This window comes from Hyperolius riggenbachi, chromosome 3, assembly GCF_040937935.1.
Source record: "Hyperolius riggenbachi isolate aHypRig1 chromosome 3, aHypRig1.pri, whole genome shotgun sequence".
NCBI lineage: Eukaryota > Metazoa > Chordata > Amphibia > Anura > Hyperoliidae > Hyperolius > Hyperolius riggenbachi.
This window is the reverse complement of record NC_090648.1, coordinates 43,278,829-43,292,320: the sequence shown is the minus strand read 5'-3', so window position 1 is coordinate 43,292,320 and position 13,492 is coordinate 43,278,829. Positions and strand designations below refer to the sequence as shown.

General features: G+C 46.1%; 1 protein-coding gene across 6 annotated transcripts; it reads right to left on the bottom strand.

Moving 5' to 3' along the window:
- Positions 1 to 880: 880 nt before the first annotated feature.
- Positions 881 to 13,429, bottom strand: SNAPC2 (small nuclear RNA activating complex polypeptide 2). Of its 6 annotated transcripts, none has more exons than XM_068274043.1 (6): positions 13,341 to 13,429; positions 11,597 to 11,800; positions 8,093 to 8,212; positions 7,921 to 7,989; positions 5,759 to 6,008; positions 881 to 2,374 (listed from the first exon to the last, which is right to left on the bottom strand). In XM_068274043.1, exons 1-6 carry the CDS (start codon positions 13,374 to 13,376, stop codon positions 2,136 to 2,138), a joined length of 918 nt encoding a protein of 305 aa, XP_068130144.1. In that variant the 5' UTR covers positions 13,377 to 13,429; the 3' UTR covers positions 881 to 2,135. The 6 variants fall into 6 exon arrangements, with proteins under 6 accessions (XP_068130144.1, XP_068130146.1, XP_068130143.1 ...); XM_068274045.1 differs by having other exon boundaries at positions 11,597 to 11,806; positions 13,384 to 13,419; XM_068274042.1 differs by having other exon boundaries at positions 11,597 to 11,806; positions 13,341 to 13,413.
- Between the last annotated feature and the right edge of the window lie 63 nt (positions 13,430 to 13,492).

The following is a 13,492-nucleotide window of genomic DNA, read 5'->3' as shown; positions in this document are numbered from 1 at the left end:
CAAACCGGAAGTGACATGTGACCTGATGAGACAAACATGTATGTACACATATAATACTAGCCCTACTAAGAAATTATCATAAGTCCCTCTCTGTTTTCCAGCACAGCAATACGGGATTGTCAGTGGACTATACACAGTGTACATGAGTCAGCTCATATCCATAGGGAAGGGGCAGTAGCATTGCTCAAGAGTGCATCGATCTACAGGCCCCAAGAGAACTTTGCTATGGGGCCCCATAGTCTCCAGCTTTGCCATTGCAAGCTGCATTGTTTAAAGTGAACCTGAAGTGTAATTAAAATAATAAAATAGATACTTACCAAAGGCTGGGGAAGGCCGCTGGGTCCAATAGAGCCTTCCCATTCCTCCTACTGTCAGGCCCGGTCCGCCCATGATGTCAAGTGAGGCAACTTCCTCAGGCGGCAGAAGTCTGGGGACAGCACCAGGAAGTGAAGATAGTGGCTAACCTATACTGGGGTAACTGTACCTGGCTACCAATACTGGGGGCACCTATACCTGGCTACCTACCTATACTGAGGGTATTTTTGGCCTCCCACGGAGGGATATTTGAACGGGGGAGCCAATGCTGAAGAGTAGGGACCAGGAGAGGAACGGTAAAGCTCTATAGGACCCAGAGCCTTCCCTGTCCTTAGGTAAGTATAGATTTTTTTAATTTTAAATTACTCTTCAGGTTTGCTTTATAAGGAGATAAATACGACAGCCTCCATATCCCTCTAACTTCAGGAAATCTTGTAAGTTGGGAACAAGTGTCACAGTTGGATGAAACTTTCTACCAAGATACGTTTCTACTTTCTACCAAGATACATACAGATGAAGCTAACGAATAACTAAAAAAAAGAAAAAAAAAATCACACAAAACTGGTGAAGCGTAAAATGTATTTGTAATATGCAAGAAAACAGATTCATTAACATCTCACAGAAAAAGAAGTAAAAAAAAAAACATACTCTATATAATTACAGGAAAAGGAGTGTCTCTCCATATGAGAAATAATGACTGTATCATACAAGTTTTACACACAGCACCACCCAGTGGCCAACATACATACCTTGGTGCAACCAAGAAATTACCATTTCTACAATGGTTTTTATTTGTCCAGGTCATGAAGGATTCTAAGCAAAATAAGGTCGTTTTGGCTGCACAACTTTGTCTGTTCTACAAGACTTTCCTCAGCCGTGCAGAGCAACTTCTCCAGTTCTGAGAACGTTTAGGGTCCATTCACACTAGCAATCGCAAAACCGTTTTGCATGGGTGATTTTACTGTGATTAATGCGGTAAAACCACTGCACACTCTTGCGTTTTTCGAGCGTTCGCGATTAGCGCTTTTAAGCACTGTATCACGATCGCTCTAGAATCGTGGTAGAACGCTGCATACATTGTGTTTTGAGATTACCACTAATCGCCCGCGAGCGCCGACAATCGCGGCAGTGAGATTATTGCCATTAAGAATTACGCTAGCACTTCGGTGATTAGCAAGAATTGCCCGCTAATCGCCCTAGTGTGAATGGGCCCGAGGGGTGACATACCTCTCAACTTTTTGAGATGAGAAAGAGGCACCCTTTAAGACACACCCCTGTCACACCTCTAACCACACCCCCACCATGCAGATCACAAAGAATTCAGAACTAAAAGATGTAGTTATATCATTCACACCACACTGGTCCTTTCTATTATCATTAGTTTTTTCTTATTTTAACATGTGAAAAGAGGGACTTTGTAGTACAAAGACACACTATGGAGACCAGTGCAGGCAACCCCCTAGTACGCATATAGTCCACCATAGGAGTGATAACCTCGTAGGCCAGGACTCTGTGATAGGACATTAAGGAGAAAGTCCACTCTGTTGATGACAGTGAGGTGCAAATTATGAACAAAAAGTGTGACCCAGTGGGCTAATACTTAAACCCAGTATTCCTTGTGTACTGACCCTCTGCAATTAATGCGGTCTGAGCCACTGACCCAGAATGAGGCAGCAGGTCAGGTGACCTGCTTGTACTGGTACTGATCTTTTCCCAGGTGCATGATGGTCATAGCCAGAGATCAGCAGCCAGGCAAATGACACCTCCTGAAACGTAGCGCCCTCCATATCCCCCCCAACTTCCACAAGAGGCCTCTCTCCCTAATGCCCTTCCTTCGGTTTCAGAAGTTCCAGAGGCAGCAGGAAAGGGTTTAAAGGGCAGATTCCCAGCTCCTCCCAGTTGGGTTCAGATGAGGATTGCGCATTGGTGGAACCCTCAGATTCGGGCCGCCTATTCATAAACGCGTAGGTTTTACGCAGGCCGACGCCGATCGTTTCAGCGTCCAGGGTCTTCAGCTGGTCGGGGATGCAGTGCAGGAGATGCAGGAGGACGGCGGATTCTGAGAAATCAATAACACAAGAAAACATTATGGAGAAGCGGTCGCTAACATTGCTTAACAAACATAATAAATCTTCAGTCTGAAACAGATCAGGGCAGGTTTACTAGTCTGGAACTGAATCTTACGCTGTCATTAAAAAGATCATAAGTAGGGATGAGAATATGAATTCGGAACATCGTTCCAAAGCATTCGGTACAGAACTGGAATTTATACTTATGCGGACCACAGAAGGGGGTGGGGTGAACTCGCTGCCTCTGTGTGCTGTGCTCAACGCCGCATCCCACCTCTCTGACACTTCCTTCTTCTGGCTGTGAGGGAGGAAGTATCAGAGAGATGAAATGGGACGTGAAGCACAGCACACAGAGACACTGACAAGGGGAAGTTAACTGCCACCCCTCCATGGTGCGCATAAGTACAAATATAAGTTCTGTTCTGAATGCTTCAGAATGCCGTTCCAAGTTTGTATGCTCATCCCTAATCTCAACTACAAAGATCTGCATAATGTATATAATAATAGTCACTTCGTAAAATCAAAGTTATTTTAAAGTGTAACTGTCGGGCATAAAATCAAAAATCAATTCTTTATTTTTATCTGGTAAACAAGTAATAAGGATGCTAATCAGGCAATCCAAAAGTTAAATCACTATTACTTTTCTTGTTTATAAATGATCATTCCCCAGTTTACCTGACTCTTATTGGTACACTGCCGCACAAAGGAAGTTGCAGGGCATGCTGGGTTGTCCTTTTGTGCTTCTGTACATTCGTTTAGTCTAAGGGGAAATAAAGAAGCAAAAAAAGACAACCCAGCATGCCCTGCAACTTCCTTTTTGCGGCAACGTACCAAATAAGAGTCAGGTAAACTGGGGAATAATCATTTATAAACAAGAACAGTAATGGAGATTTTAACTTTTGGATTGCCTGGTTAGCATCCTTATTACTTGTTTACCAGGTAAAAATTAAGAATTGATTTTTTATTTTATGCCCGACAATTACACTTTAAAGATCGTAGTTCAACTTCAGTTTGCAGCTGCTGTAGTCTTCTTATGAAGCTCGTTTGGAATGGCATGACAACAGTTTGGTGGTTGACGACATCCAAAATTCTCTTGTTAGTTCATAAATCTGCACAAAGCAGGAAGTAAAATGCACTGCAGGAAGCAAAACAGCAGCAATAATGGAAGCCACAGGCTTGGGAGTTGGTGACAATAAACTTAGAGCTGAATTACAAGCACTGAGATCAGGCATTACAGTAGACAGATTTATTGGGGTCCTTCAAACCCGATGGGAATTTAAAACTGAGAAAAGCAAGAAAAGTAAATAATAGGACAAAATCAGTTCATACGCGCTATATGCCGGCAGTGTGTGAGGCGCAAATGGAAGAGGAAGAAGCGTAAGACAGATGGTCACTGCGCGGTGGGCGACATAGGACAGGTACACTAGAGGGGCAGCACCCCCCCGGTTTTGTCGCTCGTCCCGATATCGCTCGCTGTTACCGCATCGCACCCAAACGACCACGACGGCCCAACATCTTGCAGCATGTCTGATTGACATGCTCAGCCTGAAATTGGTTGCATCATGGATCGGGCATTCTCTTGGTGGCACTGATTTTTATCCGATTAGATAATTATCGAGTCGCCTGATACATAGCCACCTTTAGACTGCAGAGAAACGGTCATGAAGAGCCCTGATTTGTTGCCATGCACTAGCAGACTTTCTCCCGACATGCCCAAAATATCATGTACGCATGGCGGCCAGCCGACTCCCAGTCGGCAAAAACGAAACTAGCTGGCAGTGGGGGACCAGAGGAGCCATGAGTGACTGCGAGGGCACAGGATGGCTGCAGGGGGCTGGTAGATGCCCCAGGTAAGTAAAAAACTTTTTTTTTTTTTTATTTTATTTTTTTTACAGTTAAGGTTCCCTTTAATCACTACTTATCATAATGAAATGATTTATATCTTTTTTTTTTTTACCACCAATTAGGCTTTTTGGGGTTGATATTTGTTTTCTTTATTTTCTATGCATTTTAAAGGGAAAAACAAGGAAAAAATGCACTATTTCTCCAATTTCATCCCCTATAGTTTAAATATAAACCCTGCTACTGTACATAAAACCCACACATTGTATCTGCCTATTTGTCCTGGTTATCACAAGATTTTAATTATGTCCGTAGTACAAAGTATGGTGACAATAGATTATTTGGAAATAAAGGAATATTTTTTTATGGTGTTTTTTTCTTCTCAGTAATCTCACGCGCACAGCGGTAGCATGACTGTTTAACTTATCAAAACATCCTGGAGCCGTTAAGAGGCTCTAGCGCAGTGGTCCTCAAACTAAGGCCCGTGGGCCGAATGCGGCCCACCGAGGCATTTTCACTGGCACCCCAAACACAAAATGTATAACTTCTAGATATGGCCCACTGCACCTTTAAATATCTGCGGCTCGCATATAGAATAGCAGTGCTGGCCCCACCCATCCACATACTGTAGAAGCCAGTGAGCAGTCATTCGCTGGCTTCCAATCCAATTCTGCATCAGGTGACACTGCTGTCCAACTGGAAGACAGGTTGTCACCTGGGTATCCTTCACTGTCTGCTGCACAAAGACGTTCTTCGGGCGCCGCGTGACTAAATGGCTGCTGCTGGGAGTTCACCTCCGTGCATGACTGGGGGAATCAATACCTAGATTAAATGAAATGTTTTTCAACATCATTTTATGCATACTCCGGCCCCCCAGAAGCCTGAATTACGTTGTTCCGACCCTTGACCGAAAAAGTTTGGGTACCCCTGCTCTAGCGGGACGTTTTTATAAGTCTGGTTGTCATTAAGTGGTTAAGAGGAACATTTTATTAAAGGGGAACCCTGCCTGTGTTTTCCAGGGGAAAACTCTGCCTGGTGTTCTTGAGGGGGAGAGTAATGCTGCCAGATCATGTTAGGGAAATGCCTCCAAAAGTATTTTGCAGGAAACAATGCCAGATCATGTGTGTGTATATATATATATATATATATATATATATATATATATATATATATATATATATATATATATATATATATATATATATATATATATATTATTTTTTTTTTTTTTGGGGGGGGGTGACCAGCAGGACTAGTCGGCCCTCCACCATGTAGTCTGAAAAAAAAAATTGGCCCTCCATGTCCGTGATGTTGGACAGCACTGCATTATATCATCAGGTTTTTTTCACTTCAGTTATGCTTTAAAAACCGCCAATGGTACTCTGTACCCGAGATGTGCCAAGAATAAAATACCATTGCAGAGCACTAGCAGGGTAAACAGAAGCAGCTTGTTTGCACTTTTAAATGCACTTTCCATTATATTCTTTAGTAGCGGCAAAGCATCGGAGATGGTCTGTCCTATCTATACCTACCGCATGCAGACAAATCCGGAAGCGTCTCCCCTTTGGCTGCTTTGGACAGGTATTTGTAAATCTTCTCAAAGTCCAATTCCTTCCACTGGTCCTCAGCACCGTTAACAGCATGATGCTCCTCCCCTGAGGAAGCAGGTCCCTCCTCCACAGAGCCTTCCTGCGGCAAAACATTCTTAGCAAGTCGCCCGGGGGTTTTACTAGGAATGGAATGTTCGAGTGTTACTGGTTCTGTGGATGCGATGTTCAACATCTGTAAATTCAGTGAAAAAAACACACCATAAATATTGAATTTCATATATTGAAGAAATTATGGCCAACACATAAAAGTAAGAAATGGAGGTAATGCTTTCTTCAGAGGTTAAGAGCATTTTTATATTTAGCTATTGTAAATAACCCAATGTTTTTTGTAGTGAGTGGTCACTTGCCACAATCAGACAGCACACTTCCTGTACAATCAACCAGGAAGACTTCGACAGGAAGTATAGCAAACATAGACATAGGCCTCAATTCACTAAGCATTACCGCATTCGGTAATGCAGAAAACAGCTGACTGTAGCGATCACCTTGCCAAATGTCAATTCACTAAACCTATTACTGCACTGAAAAGTAAAATTACCGGCTAGTGAGGTAAACTACCGACTGCAGTAAATACCTCAAGAAATGTCAAGAATACAATTCACAAAGATTAAAGCATTGGGTAAATGAAGCAAAAATGCTTGCTATTTACCTCCTGCTCTGACCAGCCGATATCTCACTCTCTCCGTGTGGTAACATCAACAGATGTAGCAAACAGCCAATAGGGAGAGCCAGATAGCTAACAGGGAGAGCCACAAAGCCATGCTTTTCACCCCATTTGATCCAATACTCTGGAGGGCGGGACTTCAGAACAGCATAACAGGGGAAAGAGACATTTTAAAAGGCTTTTCTGTATCTCTTTAGATGTACATATCTATATGCTGGTATACAGAAGAGTTCCTTCTGGTGGCTGCAGCACATTTAACCTTCCTGGCGGTATGGACGAGCTCAGCTCGTCCATAGCCGCCGAGTCTGATATCTCTGGCCCTGCTGGGCCGATTTACTTCAAATAAACTGCGCCACACGCAGCTAGCACTTTGCTAGCTGCGTGTGGCATTCGATCGCCGCCGCTCAGCGGCGAACGCCCGCACACAGCGGCGGAAGAGGCCCCCCCGCCAGAGCCCTGCGCTGCCCGGACCAAACACTTCCGGGCAGCGCAAAGGGCTGGATCGGAGGCGTCTGACGTCAGCTGACGTCCATGACGTCATCCCGATCGTCGCCATGGCGACGGGGTAAGCCTAACAAGAAATCCCCCTCTCCGCGGGATTTCTTGTTACTTGTGATCGCCGAAAGCAGCTGAAAGTTGATAGCATGAAAAAAAAAAGCAACATGAAAAAAACCCTGCCGCCGCCACCCTGGCAATTTAAATAGAACGCCAGGGTGGTTATATAGGATCTGTACTAAGAAAAATGGACCTGGGGGGGGGGGGGTGCCCAACTTGGGAGGGGGAAGCCTCTGGATCCTATTGAGACTTCCCCCATTCCCCTCCGTCCTGTGGTGGTCTCGCTGCAGGTCCAGGAACGGTGGCCATATAAATATTTATCTTCCCGGCTCCAGCGCAGGTGCAGTAGTGGCTCTCGGCTTCAAAATAGGTGGAAATTGCCAAATCCAGTCGGGTCCGCTCTACTGCGCAGGCAGAAGTCTCCTGCACAGTAGAGCAGCCCCGACTGAGATCAGCTATTTCCACCTATTTCTGAGCGGAGAGCCACAACAGTGCCCCCGCTGGAACAGGGAAAAGTAAGTAAGAAGACTCCCAGCTTCCTGCCTGCCTGCTCCAGAGCTGGTGAGACTACAGAGCAGGGATTAGTGATTGAAGCATGCTTTTTCAGAAAATTACCAAACTTCTACTGCATGGGGGAAATCTTAGTCAACCTGGAAAACAAAAAGTGTAAAATACCGAATGTGGTATGTTGCCGACCTAAATTATTTTACATAACTGCCCTTAGTGAATTGAGGCCATAGATAACAAAAATATGACAGAGAGGGTAACTGTCTGTTTACAGCTAGAAAAATAAACAAACAAAAAAGACTGGCATTCTGTTTTTAAAAAGTGGTAAAGTGAAAAAATGATCTACAGATTTGATTACCTGGGTGAAAGCAGAAGTCAGCGCTGGTTCTGTCGGTCTGGACATGTGGCTAAGTAAATCCGTCCACAACTTTCATTGAGGTTTATAAATAAAGAATGAAAATAGGCGTTAAAATTCAGGAATGTTGTTTGTTTTTTTTTAGTTTGGAAAGTATTCCATATTTTAGGTTTACCTCGATGGGCGTTGGATTATGGCTCTCTTCAGACTTTCTCTCCTGGACCCAATTCTCGTATTCAGTCTGGACGGCCTCTCGTGCTGCCCGGCCACGTAACCAGGCAATGTAGGAGGAGATCTGAGGAAGGACAGAAGAGAGCAGTTCAATGAGGCCGAACACGAAAGGTTGCCAAAATGACTGATCTACAGGGGCACAGATCTCAGGTATGCTATGGACACACGCTGGGGAAATGTCACCAAAAAATATCATAGGAAAAAAGAAGCAGTCCCAGGAGCTCAACTGTTATAATATAATTGAGCCAGGGACTCAACCAGTCCACACCCCTCAGGGTGCAAAAACTCCACAGCAATAGAAGAAAAAGACTGGGTCTCTACCTGGATAAATGCAATTGTAGCACTATTCTATTGCACCATAGTGACAAAACAACACGACGTTTCGGCCAGCAGGCCTTTATACAATACAATAATACAATAACATTTGTAAAGCGCTTTTCTCCCATAGGACTCAAAGCGCATAGCTGTGTCTCAGATTAATACAGGGTTTCAGGCTGGGTTGTGTTACAGAGGAGATAGTCAGATGTTCATGAATGCCAGACTGAAAAGGTAGGTTTTCAGTTTAGACTTAAATGCTTCCAGGGATGGGGCTGTCCTGATTGGGTGTGGCAGGGAGTTCCGAAGTGTAGGGGCAGCATGACAAAAGGCTCTGTCTCCAAAGGTTTTGAGGTGGACTCTGGGGGTGACCAAGGTGTTACGTCCTTTTGATCTAAGATTGTGGGGGGTGTGATGTAGTTGCAACAAGTCCTTCAGGTATCCAGGGCCCAGATTGTGCAAGGATTTGAATGTCAGTAAGCCAATCTTAAACAGAATTCTCCATTTTATCGGTAGCCAGTGGAGTGAGCTCAGGGTTGGTGTTATGTGGCAATGGCGGGGTTGGCTCGTTAACAGCCTTGCGGCGGTATTCTGTACTAATTGCAGGCGGCGTAAGTCTTTCTTATGCAGGCCTGTGTAGAGGACGTTGCAGTAGTCTAACCTTGATGTGACGAAGGCATGAACTAGGGTTGGAAGATCCTCTGAAGGAATTAGGTGTTTAATCCTTGCAATATTCCTTAGGTGAAAGAAGGAATGTTTCACAACAGCTGAGATTTGATTCCTGAAGCTTAATTTCCCATCAATCAGTACTCCCAGGCTGCGCACACAGTCTGAGTTGTTCAGGTCTGAGCTCCCTATCCTTAGCGGTGTTGGTTGAGACTGGAGCTGCTTTGCTGTTGAGCCCTGGCCCTCGATAACAAGAACCTCAGTTTTGTCAGCATTAAGTTTTAGCCAATTATTATTCATCCACTCCTGAAGCTCAGCTAAGCATGCGTTTATTTGTGGAGTAGGGTCTGTGACATCAGGTTTGAATGACAAATATAGCTGGGTGTCATCAGCATAGCAATGATATGTCAGGCCATGTTTTTGTATGATTTCTCCAAGTGGCAGCATGTATATGGTGAACAGTAAAGGGGATAATATTGCGCCCTGAGGTACACCGTATTTTAGTGGTACAGGGTTGGAGAGGAAGGGCCCTAAGGCTACCCTTTGTGTTCTGCCAGCCAGGAAGGAGTTGAACCACCGGAGAACAATGCCATCTATGCCACAGTACTCTTGTAGCCGGTTGAGTAAGATTTCATGATCGACTGTGTCAAAAGCCGCTGACAGGTCGAGCAAAATCAGGATGGAACATTGACCCTTGTCTCTTGCAATGAGCAGATCATTGCAAATCTGGGTGAGGGCTGTTTCACAGCTGTGATATTTCCTGAAACCAGATTGAAGAGGGTCAAGGATGTTGTTTCTGGAGAGCCTGGCTTCAAGTTGGAGGTAGACAGTCTTTTCAATAACTTTATCAAGTGTTACATGACAGAGCTCATGCTCACATATAAATTACATACCTAGAGTAACAAACCTCCACAAGGGGCGGGCACATGCTTAAAGAACATTAGCAAGAGCTTATCACATCACAAAGCGCTCCGAAAATCGCTCCTAGTGACCTATCTTGGGCTTCTTGCAGCCTCCTGCAGTCATGCTGAGCCCGCACCATCATTCCACGACCCTCCAACAGCAACCCCCTGAAAGCTGACTGGTCGTGGCCATTTGGAGGATAATGTGCATGCGTGGCCCTGAGCTGCGCGCACCCTGATCTCGCTGTTTTCTGTACTGCGCATATGCAGAACGCCGCCATGCATGGGGATGCGACGAGTAGGCGCGTGGCTGGCTAGCTTCCGGAGGGTTTTGAAAGGACACTGCATGCACAGGATGATCGCAGGGGGCGGCATGAAGCCCCAGGTAATTTAAACTGGTTTTTTTTTTGGGGGGGGGGGGGGGGTTAGCTTTAGATTTCCTTTAACCTCCTAAGCTGTATGCCCGACACTGTGTCAGGCATGCCGCTCAAGAGGTTTTGCTGGCCTCAGGAGTGCCCCCGTATAAAACTATTAGGTTATATGGCTGCATAAGCTGTTAGATAGCACTAGGCTAGCTAGTATAAGTGTCCACAATCCTCCGATCCCACCCAATCCAGCCGCCTATACATTACCCAGCCTCTATTCAGCGATCGCCGTGGCCTCCCGCACCGCTCTTCTCTATGGGGAGGACTGGAACTGCCCATGACGTCATGTACGATCCTCCCCATAGGTGGAGGCTGCGGCGATCGCTGGAACCAAGCTGGGTAATGTATAATTGGCTGGATCAGGGAGATGAGAGGCAATCGGGGGGGTTGTGCCCACATGTACTAGCTAGCCTAGTGCTAGCTAACTCTTTATGCGGCCATATAACCTAAAAATTTCATACGGGGGGGGGGGGGGGCACAAGACTGGAGGTTAAGGTGAAATTTTATCAATTTAAAACTGGGTACACGTGGTACAATTTTCTGTCAGATTGACGGATCTATAAGATAATTTCCGGCCGGTCCAATCGTTTTTTACGATGCGGCTTTAGACACATTAGATCTTCTGGGCAAGAGTTCGGGGCCGAGTTCTGTACAAACCCGTTGATAGGGTGCAGGCTAGTGACGCATTCTGCTTCTGGCCTATGCTCAGTCAAGACAACCAGCTAGTCCACATATCTCACCTGCGTGAGAGATCAGCGGCCACTGTATATACACCAGACTCTCAGTAGAGGTGGCCCTCACAGCTGAGAACCATAACCCTAACGAGAGGTAAGACTAACACTTTAAACGTGTACAGGGGTGGGTGGGATCTCATACACATGGGAGAACACCAGATGGAGGTCCATTGGGTCTTTTGGATGCCATGAAATCGAACACAGTTACCGCCACACACCCAATCGAGCCCTTGCAACCAAGATTTTGCCAGCATTCCTGATCGATCTTTTCGGCCGATTGTGGGACAAAATCGATCTAAAGACCAATTGGGCATTATTATTAAATCCAAAGGTCAATCGGGCCGCAATATTGAGTAATGTATGTACACCTTTCCTAGAGATCAGGCGATTTTCAGTGGGAACTTACCTCGGACTGACTCCGCCCTCGGACAGACGGTTCGGGGACTTTTTTGCACCTTTGATCCTTGAGGCCTTTAAGAAGCTGAATCTTCTCTCTGGCGGACCATGCCAGCCTCATAGACGTGGCACGCTGATGAGTGGTTTCGGCAACCTCGAAGCGAGACGGGGCAGAGCGCCTACGGACCGGCGGCTTCATCTCTCCAGCTAAACACTGCAACTAAGACGACAGATAACTCAATTGCAATAATAAATAAAAAGTCCAGACTCCTTAAAGAGAACCTGTAACAAAAAAAAAGTTGCCCTGGGGGGTACTCACCTCGGGAGGGGGAAGCATCAGGGTCCCAATGAGGCTTTCTCCTCCCCTGTAGCTGCAAACAATCCAGCGCTGGCTCCCCCGAAGTGTCCCGCTATCCTCCCTCGACAAGCCTGACAAGGCTTGCTATATTTACCTTTCCTGGCTCCAGCGGGGGCGCTGTTGCGGCTCTCAGCATAGAGATAGGGGGAAATAGCCGATCTCCGTCAGGTCTGCTCTACTGCTCAGGTGTAGGAGACTTGCACCTGCGCAGTAGAGTAGAACGGACGTCAGCGATCAGCTATTTCCGCCTATATGAGGCGGAGAGCCGGTACTGCGCCTGCGCTGGAGCCGGGAAGGTAAATATTTACATCCCCGCTGTTCGGCGAGCTTTATCGCTGCCGCCGTGGGATACTGGAGGACGGGGGAAGCCTCAATAGGATCTGGAGGCTTCCCCCGCCCATGGTGGCAGTGGCAGAGCAGCTCTGTTGTTCCTCCACGCTGTGACAGGCGAGATTACACGGAAGTTTGCGCTTGCATCAGCGCAAGCTCCCGTCTGTAAACACAGCAAGGAACAGCGATCAGCCTGCCAGCCCGCGATCGGCACTGGCAGGCTGTTCTTTACAGATAGATTTAGATTTTGGTCCCTTACGTGATTGACTTTAACGCTCCTGGTCTACACAGACAGTTTATCTCCAGGCTAACCTCGCAGTTCTATTACTGCAGCTTCTCTTGAGTTTCACAAGAGTATTTCTATAGCTTCTCTATATGGGTGTGCTGGCATTTGTAGTACTATGGCTTCTCTGTATGGCATGCTGGTACTTGTACTACTATATGGGCATGCTGGCACTTGTAGTACTATAGCTTCTCTATATGGGCATGCTGGCACTTGTAGTACTATAGCTTCTCTATATGGGCATGCTGGCACTTGTAGTACTATAGCTTCTCTATATGGACATGCTGGCACTTGTAGTACTATAGCTTCTCTATATGGGCATGCTGGCACTTGTAGTACTATAGCTTCTCTACATGGTAATGCTGGCACTTGTAGTACTATAGCTTCTCTATATGGGCATGCTGGCACTTGTAGTACTACGGCTTCTCTATATGGGCATGCTGGCACTTGTAGTACTATGGCTTCTCTATATGGGCATGCTGGCACTTGTAGTACTATAGCTTCTCTACATGGGAATGCTGGCACTTGTAGTACTATAGCTTCTCTACATGGGAATGCTGGCACTTGTAGTACTATGGCTTCTCTATATGGGCATGCTGGCACTTGTAGTACTATAGCTTCTCTATATGGGAATGCTGGCACTTGTAGTACTATGGCTTCTCTATATGGACATGCTGGCACTTGTAGTATTCGACTTTTGCCTGTACACTTGCGCTTCTCACTGCTGTGTCTCTATACAGGTATGTTAGAAAAAGCCAACCGTCCACCTCAATTCATACTAACCCCCCACGTCACCAGTAACCGACCATCCAGCCGCATACATTACCCCGCACCCGCTTCCTCCAGCGCAGATCTCGCGAGACCGCCTGCTCACAGCGCTCGAGCTCTTGTGCCCGTGTGACGTCACAGAAGGGCAGAGAAGGAAGGGCGGAAGC